Source organism: Puma concolor, chromosome D1 (genome assembly GCF_028749965.1).
Source record: "Puma concolor isolate L17-30 chromosome D1, mPumCon1.1.hap2, whole genome shotgun sequence".
Lineage (NCBI taxonomy): Eukaryota > Metazoa > Chordata > Mammalia > Carnivora > Felidae > Puma > Puma concolor.
The window spans coordinates 410986-433180 of record NC_141676.1 but is presented as its reverse complement, the minus strand read 5'-3'; the positions used below and the strand labels follow the sequence as shown (position 1 = coordinate 433180).

The following is a 22195-nucleotide window of genomic DNA, read 5'->3' as shown; positions in this document are numbered from 1 at the left end:
GTAAAGAAAGCAGCTATCACTACACGCCTGTTACAATGGCCCAAAACCCAAACGCCGGCACCCAGGATGTGCGTCTCGTTCGGGGCCGGGAGGAGCGCGGATCGGTGCGTTGGGAAAGTCTGGCAGTTTCTTACAAAAGTGACCGTCCCATCCAACAATCACGCGCTTTGTATTTATCCCAAAGAGCTGGAAATTGATGTCCACACAAAAGCCTGCACACGGTTATCACAGCTTTGTTCATAACTGCCAACCCTTGGGAGCGACCAAGGTGTCCTTTGGTAGGTGGGTGGGTTAGCTGTGGTGCGTCCACACCAGGGACTATGACAGTGCGGTCGGTGCAAAGTTCAGGGACTGGGGACTGAAGGACGAGCAGCTGGGGCACAAGGAATTAGGGGCACTGAAGCCAGGACAGGCCAGAGTTGGATGCACTCATCATGCATCTGCGAAAACCCTTGTTTACACACTGGGATGAGCGCTAAAGTAAATTATGTGACAGGCCATCAGAGCTAATGTTTGGACCGGGACACTCATCAGTTGTCCCGCAGGATGTTAGGGGCAGGGGGGCTGGGCCTGGGTCTGCTCCATACTTTCTGCTCAGTTTTTCTGTGACCCTCGAACTGCTCTTTTAAAAAGTCTACTAATTATTTTTCTTAAATTTTTTAATGTTTATTTTTGAGAGAGAGAGAGAGAGTGTGTGAGCAGGGGAGGGGCCGAGAGAGAGGGAAACACAGAATCCGAAGCAGGCTCCGGGCTCTGAGCTGTCAGTATGGAGCCAGACGTGGGGCTGGAACTCATGGACCTTGAGATCATGACCTGAGCCCAAGTCGGACGCTTAATGGACTGAGCCCCCAGGCGCCCCTCTACTATTTTTAAATGAATGTGAAGGCTGGCCGGCTCCCTTGGTGGCGCACCGCTCTTGATCTCAGGGTTGTGAGTTCGAGCCCCACCTTGGTGTGGAGATTACTTAAAAATAAAATCTTAAGAAAAAAAAAAAAAAGAATGTAAAGTCTAACACAAGAACTCCTAGTTTATTATAAGTCCGTTTACTGGACTCCTAATTTATGTTCACGGATGTCAGCAGTCCTGGTTCTAGAAGCCGAACCTGACCTAAACCCGAAACGAGGGAGCAGGAGTCACCCAGCTGCCGTCTTTCTTCTGTCCCCTTTCCGCACCTCCACCTCCTGTCCGTCCTCGGAAAGTTCAAATGCAGGGCGCCCCGGGGGGCTCGACCCCAGCTCGGCCTGCAGCCGGCCTGGGCCTCTCCAGCGGAGTCCGCGCTTCGGGTGGACGCCCCCTGGTCCCGGCCTCCGCCCTCGTGCCGCCCCCCACCCCGCGCCCCTCTGCGCCCCGAGGGTGGTGCCCGGCCCTCGCCGCGCCTCGGAAGCGCGTCGGGGCGAGGCTCTGAGGCTTTGCTCCTGCCGTTCCTCATGCAGGCCCGCCCCCCCCCCCCCCCACATCCCCAGCCGGCCGAGGGGCGCCGACGCGGCGCTGAGGGCGGGCGGGCCAGCCGGGGCGACAGCTGGGGGGGCGGCCCTGACCTTCCCGCGCGATCGATGGGGGCGCGGCCGGGCTGCGCGGAGCCGGGGCGGTGCCGAGCGCCCCCGGCCCGCCCCGCACGGACACTATAAAGGGGCGGCCGGGGCCCGGGCGGCGGCGGCAGCGCTCAGCACCCCCTGCGCGCCCACCACGGCCATGCGGCCCCTGCTGCTGCTGCTGCTGCTGCCGCCGCTGCTGCTGCCGGGCTCCGCCGCGCGCCCCGCGCCCCCCAGGTGAGCCCGCGCCCGCCCCTCGGCCCCCGCCCCGCCCCCGCCCGGCCCTGACCTGGCCCGTGGCCCCGCCGTCCCTCCCCAGGGCCCCGCGCCACTCGGATGGGACGTTCACCAGCGAGCTCAGCCGCCTGCGGGAGAGCGCGCGTCTGCAGCGACTGCTGCAGGGCCTGGTGGGGAAGCGCAGGTGAGGGGCCGGGGCCCCGGGGAGGGGGGGCCGCGGGGTGGGGGGGAGCAGGTGAGGGGCCGGGGCCGAGGGAGGGGCGCGGGGGCGGCGCCCCCCAGCTCCAGGACTAATTCCGACTTGGCGTGGGGGGCAGCGAGCTGGACACAGAGAACGGCACGAGCTGGACCAAGTCGTCTGAGGGCCGCTTCTGCCTGCAGTGGCCCCACTCGCCCGTCCTGCAGGCCTGGTGAGCGCCACCAGCCCCCACCAGCGCCCCCCCCCACCTCCCCGCCCCAGCCCCGTCCTGGCCCCAGCCGCCACCATCAGCCCGTCCCCCCCCCATCCACCCACAAACTTCTGTCCCAGCCCCTCCCCCTGGTCCCCTGCGGCACCCTAGATCCAGGGCAGGAACTGGACAGGCAGGGGCGGGGAGGGGGGGGGGGTCTGGGAAGGAAAAAGAGCTGGTGACCAGAGGAGGCACAGTTTGGCCAGATGGGTGGCAGCGTCCAGCCCCTAACCTGGCTGTCTCCACAGGATGCCCCTGAGGGACCCCCTGGATGAGGCCTGGTCTCCCCAGCTGCCTCCTGGACCCGGGTCTGGGGCCGCATTTTCACAGCCGGCCGTGCCTCCTGCTGAGATGTCACGGATGAGGCCCTGAGGAAGAAGGAGCCTCCCCTCTGTCTGCAAGGGGAGCACCGTGGAGCCCAGGCCAGGGAGGGGTGGAGCGGGAGGAGGAGGGGTTGCACCTGTCACCAATAAAAGAGGAATTCAGACACCGGCCCCATGAGCTCACTCAGTGCGCCATCTCTGTGCCATCAAGGCAGCCCTGCAGGGCGGAAGGACCCTGTCCACAGGTTCTGGGGCTGCAGCCACACCCAGCTGCCCTTTAAACCTGGGAAGCCAGCAGGGCGCCTCACCTTCCTTATCTCTCCTGTCCCGTTGACCGAGCTCCCCAGAGACAGTCTGCACTCCTGTCATCTACTCCGCAAACACTCAGGGGCCCTGGGTGGGTGGGGGGCACAGGATGTCTTCCAGCCCCGGCCCCAGGGCCCTGCGGTCAGTGTGCCGGGCAGGTGGTGGAGGCAGTCTGAGGGGGCACGGAGAGTGACAGGACTGTCACCTAGGGGCTCAGGAGTCCACTCCAGAGAGACAGAGAGAGACCCAAGCGTATGTCTTGGCTCCTGGTCCGAGCTCTGTGGCCTCAGACAAGTGGCTTGACCACTCTGAGCCTGTGGAATGGGGACGGTGATGACACCCCAAGTGGTGCTGGGGTCGCTGGAAGCCATGGAGGCCCTCCCAGCGCAGGCAGAGGCGCCAGGAGCCCCCAGTGCAGCAGCAGCAGAGCAAAGGCCTAGAGACCCGAAGGCCCACGACCGCTACGGTCACGGCAGCCCCTCTCCTGTCCCCATCCAGTGGCCTCTCCCCAGCTGCTGAGAGCTTGGGGGGAGGCTTGGGGGTAGGGCAGTCGGGTGCCTGGGCCCGGGAGCCTTGCCAGGACCCCTCTTTGTCAAGCTCCAGAGCCCATGGGGAGCTGGGTTGCCCCCTGGGAGCCCCCAGCTGCCTGATGCCATCCCCATCACGGTGGCCCTGCCCAGCCCCCCTTGGAGGAGAATGGCTTGTTTCCAAGACAGGCAGGGGTAACCCCAGACACAAACAACCTTTTCTTTCCAGACCTAGGTGGTTGGTGTGGGAAGAGGGTGGTCCTGCCGGGAGCACCTGGGCCCTGAAGCTGGCTCCCAGATGATTCGGGCAGAAGCGTCCAGCAGAGGGGCAGCAGGCCTGGGGGGTGGGCACAGCAGACACAGGAGCCAGGGCTGAGGCCCCGCCCCAGTCCCCGCTCCTCCAGGCTCTAACGCCCTGCCCCAGCTTCTGCCCCCCTAGGCATACCCCCAGCCACCCCCCCACCACCCCACCCCACCCCCGCCCCCAGCCAGGCCCACGGTGCCCTGATCAGCTCTCTGAACGACTTCCGCCTCCTGCCTGGGCGTCTGTGAGTTGAGCCCCCGTGGGCCCCCACATGTGGCCCAGCTGGGCAACCACCAGGTCTCCCCTCCTGGCCACGGGCCGGGCCTGGCCAGGCGGCCGGCGAGAGCCCCCTTGGTGGAGGCCGGTGGCTTGTAAAGGATCATAACGTGGGGCGGTGCCCGGCAGGGGCGAAGGTCGCCCAGCCTGAGAAGGCACCAGCACCAGCGGCTCAGAGGGTCCCGCTGGCGGACGGCCGCCGAGATGGGGGCTTGGGCCCTGCTGCTGCCGCTGCTCGTGGCCACGGCCCAGGCCCAGGGTACCTGCGGGGCGGTGGCGGTGGAGCTGGGCAGCAGGCGGGTGGCGGGAGGGCACTGACCCCTCCTCTCCCACTCTCCAGTCTGCTCTGTGAGCAACACCTACTTCGAAGTCCCGGAGAACACGAATCAGAGCGAGCCCCTGGCTGACATCTATGTCCCTGAAGGCGAGCAGGTGACCCTCGGACCCTCACCCACCCCCTTGGCGTTTCGGATCCAGGGGACTCAGCTGTTCCTCAATGTGACTCCTGACTATGAGGTGTGGATGGCGGGCCTAGGCGGGGCACCCCCGCGGGGGCAGCTGGGGGGCTCTCCCTCCACAGGACCTGTGCGGGCACCCACACTCCCCCCCCCCCCCCCCGGAGAGCGGCTTTTCCAGGGTCTTTGGGTTTCAGTCTGCCCAGGGGTCCTGAGGGTTCTGTGCCCGCCCGGCAATGACCCAGCCCTCTTGGGCCTCAAGGCTTCGTGGAGCACAGACCCCAGGGGGCGTGGGGCTCTTGGGGGCGCTGAGTGACCTCTGGACTTAGCACTGATGCCGGGGCCCTCGGGTGAGCGCCTGCCCCTCTCGGCCTGTCTCCTCGCTTGTGAAGCGGGGCCAGCGCGCTGCGATCAGCGGGGCAGGTGATCTCTGACACCTGTCTGTCCCCCACCCCCCCAGAAGCACACGATGCTGCAGGCACAGCTGGAGTGCAGAAGAGGTGACACCGTGGTGAGTCCCCCCCCCCCATCCCACCCTGTGCTGCCACCCTGACCCTGTGACATCAGAGCACTCTGCCTGGTCCAGGGCCACTCCCTGGTGACCTCACCCTGTGGCATGTTTTCAAGAGTCACTCCCGGCTTGGCGCCCACACTTCCTCCAGCCCAGACGCTGCCCTGGGCTCCAGACCCCCCCCAACACTGGAGGAGCCTCACCCTTCTGGTTCCCTCGCCCCCCACTGCCCCCTCACGTCTGGCAGCAAATCTGGTCGCTCTGCCTCAAGCTGGACTCTAAGCTGACCAGACCCCTGGCCACCAGCATCTCCTTTCTAGAAACTGACAACTGGTCTGCTCGCTCCCCTCTCGGCCTTGGCCACCCCAGTCCAGTCTCACCGTGGCAGGACGATCTGATCAAGCAAGCGGCCCATCCCTGCCCTGGACGCCCCCAGCTGCTTTCTCACTTAGAGCCAAGGCCAAGTGCGTTGTGCGGTGGGCAAGGCTGGGTGCATGGACCCCGACCCTGCTCCGGCTGGCCCTGTGCCCTCTCCCCGGATATGCACCTGCCTGCCTCTCTCACCATCTCTTGACCAGTCTATTCTAAGCTGCAACCCCAGCCCCATGCACCTGTCAGCTCTCAGGAACCACTGTCCACTCTCCCTGTCCTCGAGGCCTGTGGGTGTCCCCCACAGACATCATGGCACACCGCCCACAAGTATCTCGGGACGAGTCTCTGAAAGACAAGGACCCTTCTTAGACACGACCGTCACATTGTTGTCACCTGGAAAAAGTAGAAACTTCTCGGCATCACAAGACCCCCGATGTCCGCCTCTCCCCACAGTGGGGGTCTTTCCCAGCTTCTTGAGTCAAGACCCCAGGGTGGCCACCTAATGAGACTGGCTGCTCTGTGTCTCAAGCCTCTTTCCTCCCTTCTTCCCTCCCTCCCTCTTTCTTTCTTGTTAAAGTTTATTTATTTAAGTAGTCTCTATGCCCAACGTGGGGCTCGAACTCACGGCCCCGAGATCAAGAGTCGCGCGCTCCCTCTTAAGCTTCTTTCAACCTGTGTGTTCTCCTTCCTGTTTTCCTTTTCCTTTGAGAATTATTCTCGAGGCAACTCGACTGCTTCACCATTGCTCTCAGTTGGGATTTCGCTGGCCACCCTCCTGCCCCGCCCACCCGTGCCCGGTTACTTTTCTCCAGGGTACTCACCACCTCCTGTGCTCAGTAGTCGCTTCCTGCTGTCCGTCCGCAGTCCCTGTGAACCGTACCCCAGGCCATCGGAGCGGCCCTCCGCTGGGGTGGGGACCTGCAGGGAGGAAGCTGACCGCCACCCTGTCCCCCTAGGTGACCCTGCTGAGGGTGTTTGTGTTGGTGTTGGACATCAATGACAACGCACCCGTGTTCCCCTTTGTGACCAAGGTTGAGAATGTCTCTGAGGTGAGTGAGGGGAGCCAGGGGCGAGGGGCTGGACAGCAGAGAGCTAGTGGCCATGGCTTGGCCTCAGAGATCAGTCTGTGGGGGGGCAGGGGTACAGCTGGACCACTCCCCCTCCGTGCCCCCAGGACACTAAAGTGAACACCATCGTCGTCCCTGAGACCAAGCTGGAGGCCCACGATCCCGACAAGAGTGACATCTTGTTCTATACCCTCCAGGAGGTGACCCCGGTCAGTGTCCCCCGCCTCCGCACCAGCCCCAGACCCTCCCTTCGGCCCCCGCCCCGCCCCGGGTCCTCCCAGGGTCTCAGGCTGAGCCCCATCCCCCTCCCACCTCCCCAGGGCGCCAGTAACTTCTTCTCCTTGGTGGGCACCAACCTCCCCGCCCTGCGGCTGGACCGGTCCCTGGACTTCTACCGGTGTCAGAACATGACTTTTCAGCTGCTGGTGCGGGTAAGCAGGCCTGGGCACTCAAGCCCCCACCTGAGCCGCCCCCAGCCCGGGGCTCCCGGGCCTGACCCGGCCGGGTTCGGCTGTTGCAGGACACACAGGAGCAGAACGTAGCACCCAGCCACACGGCCACGGCCACCGTGATCCTGGAGGTGCAGCCTGCTGACCTTCGGCCCCCCTGGTTCCTGCCCTGTGCCTATTCAGACTCTTACATCTGCATCCAAGCCGAGTACCACGGGGCTGTCCCCACAGGGCACATGCTGGTACTGGGGGCAGGGAGGGGCAGAATGGGCACCGGGGGAGTGGCCTGGGTGCCAAGTTTGGTTGTCGTTTTTACGTGGACATCCCTTCGAAAGCCGGTCGCACCCAACCCGGGATGGGGAGACGTGAACAGCCTCTCTGACCTTGGAGGGAGGGCGCAGGCTCAGCTGTCCTGGGGCGGAGCCAGACAGCCCCTGGGGACCCAGAGGGTGGTGGCTTGGAGGGGCCACGGGCGGTGCTCCAGGGTGCAGCCGCCTCTCCGACCGGTTGACTGTCCCCTCTGGGCCCCGAGAGTCACCTTGAGGCAGCGGAGGGCAGCGGGGCCTGGACGCGGGCTCCGGGGCCTCCCGCCGTACGGAGGATCCCTGAGCCCAGACCCTGTGTGACCTCACCCTGTCCCGCGCCTGTGCTACCTCTCCAAACTCGAGCTGTTCGGATCAATCCGATCAGAACTGGCCGGGTCCCAGAGGGTGTGGTCAGCAGTCGTGAGAGACGGCCAGCTGCCCCCTTGAGGGGAGCGGGAGGGGGCGAGCTAGGGCCGTCACACCAGCCCCATGGTGCCTCCTCCTGTCCCCGTTCCCACAGCAAGGCCCCCTCACCCTGCGTCCTGGGCCCATCTATGCCGTGGACGGGGACTGGGGCATCAACCAGCGCATCCTCTATAGCATCGTGAGTGGTGAGTGTGCGCCACAGCCCTGCTTCTGTCCCCACACGACGTCCGGGACCCCATCCCCACCATGGGCGGAGGAAGCCCCGGGGGCACCTGCCGGGTGGGCAGAGCCAGCTGGGACACTAGACCTCAGGCCTCCAGAGGGACCGAGGGGCCAGACGCTGCCACCACCCTCACAGAACGAGACGACGGCACGTTTGCCATAGACGCTGACTCGGGCAACCTCACCATGACCGGGGTCGTCCGCAGCCCAAAGACCTTCACTCTGCTGGTCAAGGTGGGCCCCCGGCCAGGCCTCCAAGCGCCCCTCCCGAGCTCCAGGCTGCGGCGCCCGCCTCTCTAGAACCTGCTGGTCACCGCGGCCTCCCCCACCCCTAGGGCGAGCAGGCCGACCACGCCCGCTACTCGGTGACCCGGGTCACGATCGAGGCCCGGAATGCCAACGGGAGCCTGCTCCAGTTCCCCGAGAGCCGGTACCGCGGCACCGTGGCGCTCGGCTCTGGCGCGGGCGTCCCGGTCAGGGACGCAGCCTCCCCTTCCCAGCCTCTGAGGATCCGGGCCTGGGACCCTGAGTTCCCGGTAGGCAGCGGCCCCTCTGTGGGTGGGCTGGGGGGGCAGTGGGGGCAGCCCGAGCCCAGGACTCACTGGGACAGTGTCCAGGACTTGGACTCCGCCACCACCTATCGTATCACCAATAACACCGACTTCCGGATGGATGGCGAGACCGTGGTGACCGCTGCCCTGCTGGCAGACGAGGGGGTCTTCTATGCAGAGGTGAGGGCAGGGGGACGTCTCCGAGGGGCAGGGATTAAGGCGGGGCCTACGAGGGACAAGCCCCCTCTCTGCCCCAGGTCGAGGCCACGAACACAGTGACCGCAAGTGGAGCAACCACAGTGGTGGAAATTCAGGTCCTAGAAGAGGAGGCGCCCACCCCCACAGGTGAGCCTCTGGGGGACCCGGGTGACGGCTCAGCGGCGGGAGGGGGGGCTTTCTGCCACAGCCAGGGCGGTGCCTTCCCTGAGGCAGGCACGCTGGGGGCAGAGGCAAGCCCGCATCCTGCCCCTGGCCCCCAGGTCCCCCAGGCCCCCCAGAGCCCCCCACATCCCCAGAGGCTGGAGGAACATCGAGCAGAGCCACCACTGCGGAAGCCCCCAGGCCCCCGGGGCCCTCTCAGGGGTCCTCCACGACCCGTTCTGGGTGGAGCACCGGCCCGCACCCTCCCTCGGGCACAACTCTGAGGCCACCTGCCTCATCTACGCCTGGGAGGCCCCCCAGTGTGGGAACCGGCACCTCCCTCCCACCAGCCTCACCCAGCGGGGGCTCAACACAGACGCTGAAGCCAGGAACCTCTCAGCCGATGTCCCCTGGGCCCAGCGGGGCCCCCCAGCCCTCAGGTAGCACCTCCCGGTTGCCCTAGAGTCACCCGGATGCCCCCTGACTCATACCGTGAGTGGTCCTGGGAATAACAGCAGGGAGGCTCCACCCCAGGTTGGCCCGGCAGGACCACGCCGACCGTAGGCCGCAAGGGAGTCTGCTCTGGTCTGGGCAGAGACGGGTTCAGGGGCCCCAACAAGGTAAACTGGGAAGGTGTGTGGAGGGTGGGGCAGAAGCCAGATTTGGGATCGAGGAGCCCCGCAATTCCAGGCCCCAGCACTGCCTTCAACCGCCTTCCTAGGGTGCTAGGCCCCTGCCTTCCCCTTGGAGCCAGGGGGCACGGATCCCCAGCTCCCTTGCCTCCCTTCAGCAGCCTGGCCCCCCCCCCCCCAGGGCCCCTGGGAACACACAGCCCCTTAGTTGGGGTGTCAGTAGCACCCACTCCCCAGAACCACAGCTCTGGGAGGACGCCAAGCCCGCCTCGTGCTCGAGGCGTCCAGAGCCTGGTGCAGGCTGGGAAGTGCCGGAGGCGCCAACGGTAAGTGGCTGTCGGTGCCGCAGGGACGCCAGAGCCTGGAGGAGGCAGCACGGCAGGGGACAGCAAGCCAGGTGTCAGCCACACTGAGGACCAGCGCTTCTCCACCGTGGAGATGGCGGCCCTGGGCGGGGTGCTGGGCGCGCTGCTGGTTCTGACTCTGATCGCTCTCCTGATCCTCGTCCATAAGCATTACGGCCACCGGTTCAAGTGCTGCTCTGGTAAAGCTCAGGTGAGGCCCCGGGGGCCTGGGGGGAGCAGACAGGACAGGGACAGGGGAAGAGAGAGACAAGGACAGAGAAAGACAAGGAGACAGGGCTGTGCAGGTGAGGACCGAGCCACAGAAAGATGGAGAGGGGGACAGGGGAAGACGGAGAAGGGGCAGGAGAGGGAGGTGAGGAGAGACGGGGTGCAGACACCATAGCCCACGGAACGGGGAGGAGGCCGAAAAAGGCAGAGAAAGGAAGGACGAGAGCCTGGATCCTTGTCTCTGGGGAGGGCACCAGGGGTGGGGCCCAGCCCAGGCCTGGGGTCCTGGTTGATGTCCTGGCTGCCCCTGTCCCCTCCCCAGGAGCACCAGCACCCCCAGCTCTCGGGCTTTGACAACCAGGCCTTCCATGCTCCCCAAGAGTCCAACTGGGCACCGGCTCCCAGCCCCTCACCTGCCCCCACCCTGGCTGTGGCCCCGGAGCCTGCGCCCCCGGAGCCCCCCAGCCTCCAGTCCCTGGACCCTGCCTCCGAGTCCCCCGAGGTGGCCCAGGATGGGGGCGGCCCCGCGGCTGTGAGGTCCATCCTGACCAAGGAGCGGCGGCCCGAGGGCGGCTACAAGGCCGTGTGGTTTGGCGAGGACATCGGGGCCGAGGCCGACGTGGTGGTCCTCAACACGCCCGCCTCGGACGCGGCCGGCGCTGCCGACTCTGGCAGCGAGGACAGCAGTGATGAGGCCGAGGCCGAGGCCGAGGGCCCGGGCGGGGGTTCCCGCGACGACGCCAGCTCCACCTACGTGTAGCTGGGCTCCCTGCGTCCCTCGCTGGCCCACCCTGAGGTCGGCTGGGCTGCTCGCCCGCCCCCACTGCACCATGCACAATAAAGCGACGATTTCCAAGCTCGGCTGCGCCAAAGTCGATGGGCGGCCGGGGCGCGCAGGGTCCCCCTGGAGCTGCCACCGGTGGGAGGTGACGGCGCGGCCCATATGCTGGGACGTCCTCGGCCCCTGCCTGCCGGGCGAGGCCGCTTCCCGTAAACCACCTGCTGTGCCTGCCAGCCAAGGGGCTTCCCAGGCCGGTGCCAGCTGGTGGCCCAGTTCCTCTCCTGGTCTAACCGCGCTGGAGGGGGGGCACCCTGCGCTGTGGATCCCCCCTCCCGACACGACATGCAGATTCTTGGCCTTGGGGAAACTGAGGAGCCGCCCTCAGGAACTCATTTTGGAGAGCGAGGTCCCTGGGGACCTTCCAGGGGGTCACAGCCAGTGTTTCGGTGAGGTTCGGTGCAGAAAGCAAGCACCGTGCTCTGAGGCACTTGGCCCTGGCGTCTGGGCTGTGACCTGTGGCTCCGAGCAGAGGCTTGCCTGGGGTGACAGGAGCTGGGAGCGGGCAGCAGGCCCAGGCCGTGGGCCAGCATGGCAGGTGGGGCCGGTCGGCTACAATCAGAGGCCGAGGGGAACCAGAGCCACGGAGTAAGGGACAGAGCCCCCTCTACTGGCCTCCCCAGGGGAGGACCGCCGGCAGGACTTCCTCTCTGACGGCCACCACACACTGTCTCTCTGGATCGTCAGTGTTTCTCCTAATGAAAAGTCATCACGAATCTCTTTGCAAATGTCTTCTCAAGGGCACTCGAGTGCTCTTGTCTGAACAATTCCCATCAAGACTCCGAGCCGTACAGCTGCCACACGCCCCACGCTGTCTCCCTTTGCCCACTGTTCCTTGAGAAAAGAAGCGCCGGGTTTCGTGTGAGGTTCCCCAGCGCCTCCCCCCAGCCCCTCCGCTAGTCGCCAGGGGCCCCCCGGCCGGCGGCATGTGCGGGAGGCGCCTTGAGGGAGAGGAGTGGCTGGACCCCGCAGGGCCGGTCCCTCCCGCCGCCCCTCCGCGACGCCCGCCCGCACCCAGGAGCTGGCGCGAGGGGCCTGGGGCACCGTCGTCCAGAGCACGTGACTTCCTCGGCTGCACCTGCAGCCCCCTCCCCCCGCCCCCCGCCGGACCCGCCCCCGGCCCGCCCCCGCCTCGCCTCCATAAAAGCGCTGGTTCCCGGCCTCCCGGGAAGACGAACCGCCCGCCCCGGTGACCCGGCGCCCAGGTACGTGTGGGGCGAGCGGCGCGGCGCGGCGACGGGGAGGGTCCGGCCGGGGGAGTCGGGTCGGGACAGAGGTGGGGGCGCTGCCGGCGGAGGCCTCCCCCCTCCCGCCCCACGAAGGTTTAGGTTTCGCTTTCCCGCCGCCCGCGGTTTCGCTTTCCCGCCGCCGGCGGTTTCGCTTTCCTGGCGTCCCGGGCGCGCCCCCCTCCTCGCCCCCCGCGAGCGGCCGTCCCGTCGTGTCTCCGCAGGGTCCCGCCAGAGCCCTCGCGCCGCGTCTGGGCTCTGGCTCCACACCTGTGACTTCATGCGTGCGGCCGCTCGGATCCCGCACATTTGTGGTCACAGCACGGCCACCGCCGGCAAGAATCCCACGCCTTGGCGACGTCGTGGCCATCAGCCCTCCCCCCGCGTCTGTGGTCCCAACACCTTGACAACGGGGCCACGCCTGCGACATCTTCGGTGACACGCGGGGAGCCCTTGTCACCCGTGCCCAGCCCTCCCAGCACCGCCCCCCGCCCCCTCCGCCCAGGGCTCCGGAGGGAGTCATGGCCGCGGCTCCCGAAAGGTGAGCGCCTGTCCCACCGCCAGGGTGCGCGGCCACGCCACCCGGCCGGCCGCGCCCTGACCCCGCCGGCCCTCCGCCCGCAGGGGGCCCCCGCGCCCGCGCTTCGCGGACTGGCTTCTGGGGGAGGTCGGCAGCGGCCGCTACGAAGGCCTGCGGTGGCTGGACGCGGCCCGCACGCGCTTCCGCGTGCCTTGGAAGCACTTCGCGCGGAAGGACCTGGGCGAGGCCGACGCGCGCATCTTCAAGGTGGGCCTCCAGCCAGAAGGGAGGGCCGGCCCAGGCCCCGGCCCGCGCCCCCAAGCTCACACCTTCTTCCCCCTGACCCCAGGCCTGGGCCGTGGCCCGCGGCAGGTGGCCGCCCAGCAACAGCGGAAGTGACCAGCTGGCTTCCGAAGGCCCGCTCCGCGCCAGCTGGAAAACCAACTTCCGCTGTGCGCTGCACAGCACCCAGCGCTTTGTGATGCTGCAAGACAACTCGGGGGACCCCACCGACCCACATAAGGTGTACGCGCTCAGCTCCGCACTGGGGTGGAGAGGTGAGGAGCCCGCGGGAGGCAGGTCGTCCAGGGTGGAGCCACGGTGCCAGGACACGTTGGGACTTTGCACTGGGCAGATCTGTGGTTTCTGAAACTGGCCTGGAAGAGGCTGGAGCCCGGTTGGGGAGGGCGGGGAAAGCTTATGTGGCCTGCTGGCACTAGTGGGGGACGGGTCGGGGGCATCCACACCCAGTGTCCCAATTTCCGAGTCTCATCCCAGTTCTCCCTCAGAAGGCCCAGGCACTAACCAGGGGGACGAGAAGGCCCCGGAAGACGCCCGACCCTTAATGGTAAGGTTGCTCTGCCCTCCCGGCTCCCAGGTGGGGGTCTCCACTCCTCGATGGAGCCAGGAGATGCTTACGCTGGCCCTTCTCCTGCAGGGTGGGCTCCCTAGGCCGTGCCCGGCGGGAACTGCTGCTGAGAGGCAGGGGCCCAGGCTGAGCTCTGAGCTCTGTGCCCCCAGCTCCCCTTTGGGCCCCGCTGGCAATGCTGGGGACCTCTTGCTCCAGGCTCTGGAGCAGAGCTGCCTGGAGGACCATCTGCTGGAAGCTGCATGGGGGTTGGACCCTATCCCCCCGGAGGTCCCTGGTGAGACGCCGGGTTGGGTGGGAGTGCTGTGCCTTGCAGGGCCCCGTGCCAGGGGGAGGAGCAGGCAGGACCGCAGAGTCATTGTAGAGAAAGGGCAAGGGGGGGTGGGTAACCAGTAGAGACAGTGCCAGCCACAGCTGGGCCAGTACAGCTGCTTCCTCGGTCACCCTCCTCAGGCCCAGCGCTCCCCAACATGGTGCCATACCTGCCTAGGGCAGTGGAGACAGCCCCCAGCCCCCGGCCCCAGGCCCTGCAGCAGGCCCAGGTGACAGGTGAGAGGAGTCGGGCGCAGGGCGTGAAAGAGGGAGGGGCTGGGGGATCCGGTGCCAGCTTCCGCCTTCCTCCCCAGACGCAGGCCCGGCCCCAGCCCTGGAGCCCTGGCAGCCCCCACGGGAGGCGGCGCCTGGCATCCGGACGGCAGGTGAGGTCGTGGCCGGTCCCGGCCGCTCACAGATCGGGTCACAGGCAGAGCCCGGCCCGGGGGCCCTGGAGGTGACCATCATGTACAAGGGCCGCACAGTGCTGCAGGAGACTGTGGGGCGTCCGAGCTTCGTGTTTCTGTATGGGTCCCCCGGCCCAGCCGCCGAGGCCGCAGAGCCCCAGCACGTGGCCTTCCCGAGCCCGGCCGAGCTCCCGGACCAGAAGCAGCTTCACTACACAGAGAAGCTCTTGCAGCACGTGGCCCCCGGCCTGCAGCTGGAGCTCCGGGGGCCCAGGCTGTGGGCGCGGCGCCTGGGCAAATGCAAGGTCTACTGGGAGGTGGGCGGGCCCCTGGGCTCCGCCAGCCCCTCCACGCCCCCGTGCCTGCTGCAAAGGAACCAGGACACCCCCATCTTCGACTTCAGCGCCTTCTTCCGAGGTCAGTGATGCACCCGACGGGGGCGGGGGCCGCTGCCCTCCCCCGCCCCTCTCCTGCCCTCGTCCTGCTCACCACAGCCCCGCCCTACAGAGCTGGCAGAGTTCCGGGCTTGCCGGCGTCGGCGCTCCCCGCACTACACCATCTACCTGGGCTTTGGGCAGGACCTGTCGGCTGGGAGGCCCAAGGAGAAGAGCCTGGTCCTGGTGAAGGTGAGGCACGGGGTCCCGTGGGCGGGGCCGCAGGCAGCCCAGCCCGTCTGGCCTGACGACATCCTCCCTGCAGCTGGAGCCGTGGCTGTGCCGGGCGCAGCTGGAGTACGTGCAGCGAGAAGGCGTGTCCTCCCTGGACAGCAGCAGCCTCGGCCTCTGCCTGTCCAGCTGCAACAGCCTCTACGAGGCCCTGGAGCACTTCCTCATGGAGGTGGAACAGCCCGCCTAAGCGCCAGAGCCCTCTGCAGTCCAATAAAAGTAAACCAAGAAACCAGCGCTGGTGTCCTGAGCAGGGGCGGGCTGAGGGGTGGGGCCGGAACTCAAGAAGGGGCCCCCCAGACTTCGAGGCTCCCCGTGCGTGTCCCGGAAGGGAGGTGACCACCCCTCACCCGCCCACACACCCGTCCTTTTCTGTCTTCGTAATGAAGAAACAGGCCACACGCTTCAGAGCCAACAAACTCTACTCAGAATACAAAATGCTCTGGGGACAGCAGGTGTTTGCTCCTGCCAGGTGTGCTGGGGAGGGGGACGCGTGAATGGCCGACTCTGTGCCGTGTGCAGGGCTCTCCTGCCTTCCAGATCCACCAACGCTGTGCTCTGCCCCGTGGGAGGGAGCAAACCGCGTCATTTACAGAACATCAAACAGAAAACGTGGGAAGGGCCTTCCCTTAATAGGATAGAAAATAAAATGAGGCCATCTGTGAGCTGGGTCGGGGAGCCCCCCTGCATTCCCCCGGCCCCTCCTGATCCCAAAGGCTTCACCTTTCAAATACTGAGTCAATCAAGAAGTTTCTAAAGATAATCCATTTTTGATAAATTAGAACACCATGGAAACAGTGTGTATCTATAATATACATATAAAAAAGTCCAGTTTTGAACCGTGAGCAAGACAGGCGCACAGACCACGTGTGGTCACAGGAACCCTGAACACAGGAGTGATGGCTGTCTCCAGAGTTGTCTGCTCCTGCCTCTCCCAACAGAGTGGCTCGGGGATGGGGACTGGTGCCCCCTTGCTCTGTGCCCGGCTCAGCTCTCGGTGCCCTGGGGGGGTGCCTCCTCGCCGGCCTCAGCCCTCCTGTGTCTGCGCATGTGCCTGTACTTGTCCACGTAGGCCTTGACCAGGTTGGCCACCTTCACAGGGTTGATCTCCCCACTCTTGCTGTGGCATATCTGGGAGGCAGGGGGCGGTGGGGAGGCACAGTTTACTCAGATGTCCCCATAGTGATCATGGGCCCTCAGAGTCCACATCACAAGGGACAGAGCACAACCTGCCCACCTGCCTCCCACGACTGCTGGGGGTCCGTCTCCAAGCCCGAGTGGTGCAGCCAGTGGGCTCCAGATCTGAACCTGACACCCTGGGCCTGAGAACTGCCCACCTCCCGGGGTCCTGTCTTCCTCCCGGCTGCAAGCTCGGTGTGCTAACAACTACCCTCTGCCACTCAGCCTATTTAACGAGCGACAAGGATGCTGTTCCGTCCCCTCACACACACGGTCTACTCTTCCTGAGCACCTATGAGCTACGGTGATGGGACACAACCGGCCCCTGGTGGCCAGGTCACACCAATATTGCCCCAGGCCTGGCTGCACAACCCCGGGCTGGAGCACCTTCCGGAGCCCGCATCAGCGGGAGACAGCACAGACCCGCCCCCGGGGACACCTGACCAGGGTGCAGCGCCCACACCCACCTTCTGCACTGCCTTGCGGAGAATGTCCTTATACTCGTCCTTTGTCACCTCCCTCTTCTGATAGAAGGGCTTGATGGCCAGCTTCACCTCCTCCACCGCCCGCTCCTGCGTGTGCAGCTTCTTCATGTACTGAGAACAAGGACACCTGTGACCACCCGGGCCCGGGGGCACCCTTTAAGGAGAGGAGCCCGCCCCTGAGGAGGGAGGACGGACACTCACCTCCTCGGTTTTGGCCTTCTCCGCGGCAGGCCTGGGAGCAGCTGCTCTCTCCTCAGAGTTGCCAGCAACAGTGGCGTGGCCGGCTGGCTCTGAAGCCGTGGTCGGGGCAGTGGGCGCCGGGGCTGGGCTCTGTGCAACCCCACCGCTCGCCAGCGGGAGGCTCCCCTGCAGGATGAACTGGACCGTGGGCTGGCTGGCTGGCACGTAGGGCGGGAGACTCAAAGGGAGAGCTGGGGCGGTGGGCAGGTTGGGGGTATAAACCTGGGCAAAGATGCAGATCACTCAGCACAGATCTCAGGCTCCCGGCAGGAAGATCCCCGGCAGAGAGGGAAGTCCCTCAGCCCCAGCCCGGCACAGCCTGTGTGGCCCGGCACACGACCGCGTCCCTCCGGCCCAGGCACCTACCTGAGAGGGCTCGGCGTCCGGGAAGCCAGACTCTGCATGTGCATAGCCAGGGGCAGGCGGCTCAGAGAAGGATGCCTGCTGGAACACCACCGAGGGCCCCACGTCTTCTGTTTCCCAGGCCCCCTCCCGGGGCTTCTGAGGCCTGTGGAGCGGCGTTCCTGAGGACCAACACGGGAGGTGGGTGCTCTGTGGTTACCCCTGGGCCACAGGCTGCTTCCTGGCTGGGAAATTCCAGAAAAGCATCCCAGCAGCAAGGACCACGGGCCAGGCTGCAGCCATCTCCCTGCCCCATGGCCTACGCTACTGAAGTGACCAAAGAGGTCCATGTACCACCCAGGGAGAGAAGACCGCCCCCACATACTGGTGGCCGCTCCGGGCCACCCCCATCCTCACACGCTGCCCTGGCCACCCTGCCACCCTACTCACGCAGGCCTCGCTCCTCGGCAGGGACACCACTCTCCGCTTCCTGCAGGTTCCAGGTGACTCTCTTCACCAGGGCTTTCGCCCGCAGCAAGGGGGTCTGAGAGGCGCCTTCCTCCTTCCCCGCAGGCACCCCGACCCCAGCCTGGCTTCCCAGGGTGTCAGGCGCCGTGGCAGCCCCAGCAGCATCCTGCTGGAGCAAGGGTTTCTCTTGGGGGCCCTGTGCCTGGGGCAGGGGCTGCGCAGCCTCATCATCGTGGATCAGTGCCACCTCGCGTCTGATGACAGCCACCAGGGCAGGGTCCTGCTGCTGGCTGGCTGGGGGCACCACAGGATTGGGTGGGAAGTCTCGCTCTGGGGAGGAATCCGTGCTCTCTGGGGAGGGCGGAGAGCTCATGTCATCAAGCTGCAGGAAGAAAGCGTCACTTGAAAACTCCTCAAAGACGTGCCCGGCCTCGACGGAGTCCCCGTAATCAAGGTCCTCGGGTGGACACTCCGCGGGCACATCCGGGGCCTCCTTGTGGGCCTCGGCCCCTGCTGGAGAGGCGTCTGCTCCCACGGAGACCAGTGGCTTGGCCGGCTGCTCCCTGTCGGGCTTCTGCTCCTCCTGGGGAGGGGGCACCAACTTCCTCTCTGGAGAGCGAGGCCTCGGCCGCTTCTCATGGGAACGAGGCCGTTGATGCTCCCGGGACCTGTGCTCCGTGCTCGGCGACCGTGGAGACCCGGACTTGCGCTTCCTCCGCTCCCGGGAGCTCCACCTGACACGGGGGCGCTCCCGAGGGCTCCTCTCCCGGGGGCTCCGCTCCCTCGTGTGCCGGTGCCTCCGGGCCCTCTCCAGGCTGCTGGGGGGGGAGCACTCCCTCCCCCGAGACCTGGACCCCGACCGCCTCCGCTTCCTCCTCCTGCTCTCCCTGCGTTCATGGGAGGAGCTGCCGGGGCTGCCTGAGCGGGACCGGGACCGTGACCGCCGCCGGCCGCGTCCCCAAGAGTCCCTCCTCCTCCTCCTGCCCTCATCCTTCACCTTCTTCCGCTTGGCTCGCTCGTGGCTGCTGGAGTGGTCACTGGAGGACCTGCGGCCCCGGGCCTTGGGCTGCTGCCTCTTGGGGTGCCCTTCACCCACCGGTGGAGACACCGACCGTGAGCTCCTCTCCCCAGAGCGGGAGCCTGAGCGGGAGCCGGAGCGGGTCCTCCTGTGCTCCCTGGCCTCAGCCCGCTTCCTCTTGGCCTTCTTCCTGCCACGGGAGCTGGATGTGGAGCGGGAGCAGGAGGGGGGCCTCAGCTCCACAACCCTGTGGGTAGTTGTCTGCGGGGCGCCCGGGCTGGGTGGTGCCCCCGGCTCTACATCGGTCACGCAGGTCACCGTCCGCTCCTCGGAGCCAAAGAAGGTACTGCAGGGCAGCTGGTCCCTGTCCTCCCACGGCTCTGTGGGGGATGGCCTCTGTGCCCTGGAGGCCACGCCCTGGCCCTCGCGCTCCAGGTCGGAGGAACCCTCGGCAGCCCCCTCGCCCCGGAGCTCAAGCGCGCTGGCGGAGGACCCGCGAGGGGACTCAGGCTCCGTCCCAAAGACCTTTTCCACCGTGTAGGAGGTGACACAGCGCACGGTCTGCAACGCCGGCGCCTTTGGGCTGTTGATGGAGATGGTGCGCGTGATCTCAGAGGGCAGGAGGCCAGAGCCCAGGCGCTCGGGGCTGCTGCCGGCGGAACCAGAGTCCGAGCCTGTGGGGTCGAAGGGGTCGTAGATCTCGCTCTTGAGCTGCTTGGCCTTCCTGATGGAGAAGAGGGGAGCGGGGTTCTCTTTCCTCTGCACCTTATTGTCGACAGGCCGGAACGTGTTACAAAAGCCGGGGTTAGAGAGTCTGCCGGAATGTGCCGTGTTCCCGGGAATATTGATCCTGAAGCTCTCGAAGGTCGAGCTGACACCCTTCCCCTTTGAGGGTCCCAGCGTGGCGGGGGACTGGGATCCACCCCCTGAGTGTGTGCCAGGCTCTTGTGGGCCCCTGCTGCTGGGCTCGCCCTCTGCACGGGCGCCGTGGCTGGGCTGCCCGGGGCCCTCCCTGCCTGTGAGCCGGCTGATGCAGGAGCTGGGGATCTCAACACGCTGCTCGCTGGCGGGGGTCGCATCCGCCCGCCGGCCGCCACCGTCCTCCCTTCTGACCTTCGGTATCCTGGGTAGCTCTGAGATGCTGGGCCTCCTGGGAGCTGGCTTCACGGCCTGTCCCTGCAGCGCACTGGCACGCGGCAAGTGAGAGCAGCTGCCCGAGGTCTTAGAGGACACAGAACTAAGGGGCCGAGCGTGCCTGCTGTCTCCATCACATCCAGGGGCGTCACTGTGCTTTAAGCCAGGTCTGCTTACGTTTGACAGGTTCTGAGCCTGACCTGACGGAGGGGTCATGGAGGAGTCCAGTCTCACGGCTGCCGCTGGGGTGAGAGCGGGGACGCAGGAGGGGGTGGGACCGCCGTGGCAGTGCAGCCCCGCACTCTGGAGCCCGCTGCCTGAGCGTGGCGCTCCGGGCAGCAGGCAGGCCCCGGGGCCTCTGCCCCCTCGGGGTGGACCGCCTGAGCTTCTCGGAAAGGAAACGGGTGCTGAAAGACACGAGAGTGAGTGGCCATCAGTTTCCACTGCCTCCTTTAAAAAGCGGTCATTTTGTTGGTCCAGATCGAGATGACTTTCTCTTAGAAGCTGGGCTTTTAAATTCCTATCCCTACTCACTCCTTGGGCTAGAGTCCTGTATTCCTGGGGGCACGGGGTGAGAGGCCCCCGGCCACACCCACGAGCAGCGCTCACTGGCCGCTGGAAGCGCCTGTGCCTGTTACACAGGGAGGCCCGGGAGGGGCCGCCCGGCTCTGCGCTGCCGTGCCCTCATGGCTGGGCACCCTCAACCCCGAACACCCTCTAGGGCCCGGATGTGCAGGGGAGGGCTCCACAGCAGCCGGTTCCGTGGGCTCTGAGAGAACACACGCCAGCCACATGCCAGCCACGCAGGGTCTGTGGGCTGCCCGGAGACCCCACCATCATCTAAACTCAGCCTGCAAACTCTGTTCAGAAAGCGATGTTGACTTAACGGAAGCATGACCTCACGTAGAAAACTGCTTTTAGGTACGTTCTGAACAGAAACCTATTTTAGTTCAACGGTCTCGTCAGGACCCGTGGCTCACATGCCCCTCTCAACCGCCCCGAGCATCGAGGCAGAGAGGGCGCCCCCGCAGGCTCCACTGGGTGTCATGCAGAGGCCTCCTCACCTGCCTTCTTGGCACTGAGGGAGCCGTCCCGGTGGATGGTGATGTCTGCACCGTTCATCATCAGGAGGCTCTGGCCCGACAGGATGCTCCCCACTAGGTCTGGGACGGGGGCCTCGTCCACCTCTGGCTCGGGCGCCGCAGCAGGAACACTCCTCCTGCAGGTACAGACCCGTTGCTGCCTCCCCGTGCCCCCCTGCCCCCCCCCAGGTCCCAGCCCTGCCAGACCTCGGTGTGGGGAGGGCATGAGACACCCCTGCCCCCAGTAGCTCTGACAAAAGACAAGCAAGCAGGCTGCCTGGAGGTGAAATCCTCTGGTGCTTCTGGCCCCAACTGCTACCAACAGACAGGCTATTTACTGGTTTCATTGGTTTTTTGTTTTTGTTTTTTTTTTTTAATCAGGAGTGAAGTAGAAGGAAAGCACCCAGCCAGGGGTGGCCACCCTGGATAGCAGTCCCGTGACAGAGGTGGGCGGGCAGAAGCAGCCTCAAACACCTGCAGCCTTCCTCCTGCTCCTCGTGCCCTTTACGGTGGCACGTCCTCGACAAACGGTCAAGGGAGGGGCCCTGGGAGAGGAGGTGCGCCAGCCCCCCCCCCCCCCCGACCACTGTCCCTGTTGGCACACACCTGGAGAGCCCCACGGACACGGGCCTGGCCACGGGCCGGTGAGAGCGCAGTGCCGACTGGGACAGAACTCTCCTCTTGGCGCTCAAAGGGGAAGCAGGGTCCGCAGACTGCTCCTCGCTGCTGGAGAGAGCACACGGGCCACAGGAGCGGTGACCCCCACGGAAGGCCCAGGAGACCCCTTGTCAACCACACAAGGCGGCACCTGTGCCCCAAACCCGAACACGGGACCCATGTAGCAGCTTCGTGTCAGCAGCTGCATGCACCTCTGGGCGGGCCCAGGGCAGCAGGGACCGACATGCAGAACACCGTTCTCCCTGTTAGTGGCTGAGGACCTACGGTGTCCCTTCTGGGCACCACCTGTGGGGGTCCGACGAGGGTGGGAGACTCAGGAACCGTTACCCTCTCTTTACAAACGTGGGATCTGGGGCCCACTGTCCACGAAAAGAGGGGGAAGCCCCTCCCTGCGGTTACCTGTCAAAGGGGTCCAGCTCATAGGGGTCTCCGAAGAGCGACAGAGTGGCCACCCCGATGTCTGCACGCATCAGCCCCAGAGAGGGGTCCGCAGGCTTGTGCACTGATGGGGTGCAGGCCCCGCGGACGGGACCCCGGAGGCCCAGCGTCCGTGCAATGCGGGACCGAGCTGTGGCTTCATTCTGAACCAAAGTCACAAAAAAACCAGGAAGGGTGAGTGAGGCTCTAGAAACACCAGTGCAAGGACTAGTCTGCACAACACACACCAGACTGAGTAAGCGCTAAACCCCAGCTGACGGCTTCCACTGGGGGAACAATAGCGTTTCAGAGGTTTTGCCCCAGAGTTGAGGACTACATCCCAACAGCCCCGACCCCCGCAACGCAAAACCACTGTCCGGTGATGTCCATCCACCCGAGGACGAGGGCTGGGGGGGCGGGTGCTCCCACCCCAAGCACGT

At 66.0% G+C, this 22195-nt stretch overlaps 4 protein-coding genes across 12 annotated transcripts in view; 3 read left to right on the top strand and 1 right to left on the bottom strand.

The window, feature by feature from the left end:
* The first annotated feature begins 1663 nt into the window (after window positions 1–1663).
* On the top strand, window positions 1664–2706 carry SCT (secretin). The gene is made up of 4 exons (XM_086679331.1): window positions 1664–1769; window positions 1852–1953; window positions 2087–2179; window positions 2467–2706. Exons 1-4 carry the CDS (start codon window positions 1693–1695, stop codon window positions 2588–2590), a joined length of 396 nt encoding a protein of 131 aa, XP_086535457.1. The 5' UTR covers window positions 1664–1692; the 3' UTR covers window positions 2591–2706.
* Window positions 2707–4061: 1355 nt separating this feature from the next.
* CDHR5 (cadherin related family member 5) lies at window positions 4062–10732 on the top strand. The gene is made up of 15 exons (XM_086676502.1): window positions 4062–4213; window positions 4295–4470; window positions 4870–4920; window positions 6249–6341; window positions 6467–6568; window positions 6680–6790; window positions 6880–7050; window positions 7634–7724; window positions 7898–7995; window positions 8097–8297; window positions 8379–8492; window positions 8570–8657; window positions 8801–9112; window positions 9654–9859; window positions 10199–10732. The coding sequence occupies exons 1-15, from the start codon at window positions 4159–4161 to the stop codon at window positions 10634–10636; spliced, it is 2307 nt and encodes a 768-aa protein (XP_086532628.1). The 5' UTR covers window positions 4062–4158; the 3' UTR covers window positions 10637–10732.
* Window positions 10733–11829: 1097 nt separating this feature from the next.
* IRF7 (interferon regulatory factor 7) lies at window positions 11830–14947 on the top strand. 2 transcript variants are annotated; one of them, XM_086676501.1, is made up of 10 exons: window positions 11830–11919; window positions 12165–12481; window positions 12565–12727; window positions 12810–13017; window positions 13252–13307; window positions 13398–13605; window positions 13782–13877; window positions 13955–14464; window positions 14555–14673; window positions 14747–14947. In XM_086676501.1, exons 2-10 carry the CDS (start codon window positions 12462–12464, stop codon window positions 14900–14902), a joined length of 1536 nt encoding a protein of 511 aa, XP_086532627.1. In that variant the 5' UTR covers window positions 11830–11919; window positions 12165–12461; the 3' UTR covers window positions 14903–14947. The 2 variants fall into 2 exon arrangements, with proteins under 2 accessions (XP_086532627.1, XP_086532626.1); XM_086676500.1 differs by having other exon boundaries at window positions 13249–13307.
* Window positions 14948–15116: 169 nt separating this feature from the next.
* The window catches only part of PHRF1 (PHD and ring finger domains 1), a 30380-nt gene continuing 23301 nt past the window's right edge, over window positions 15117–22195 (bottom strand). For 6 of the 8 annotated variants that reach the window (XM_086676493.1, XM_086676497.1, XM_086676498.1 and 3 more), the window contains 8 exons: window positions 21738–21919; window positions 21267–21386; window positions 20643–20797; window positions 17409–19985; window positions 16983–17140; window positions 16578–16838; window positions 16359–16487; window positions 15117–15843 (listed from right to left, as the gene is read on the bottom strand). In XM_086676493.1, coding sequence (XP_086532619.1) covers window positions 15700–15843; window positions 16359–16487; window positions 16578–16838; window positions 16983–17140; window positions 17409–19985; window positions 20643–20797; window positions 21267–21386; window positions 21738–21919 — 3726 coding nt within the window. In that variant the 3' untranslated portion in view covers window positions 15117–15699. The remainder of the gene's footprint in view (window positions 15844–16358; window positions 16488–16577; window positions 16839–16982; window positions 17141–17408; window positions 19986–20642; window positions 20798–21266; window positions 21387–21737; window positions 21920–22195) is intronic. The other 2 variants (XM_086676499.1, XM_086676495.1) reach the window with 1 other exon arrangement.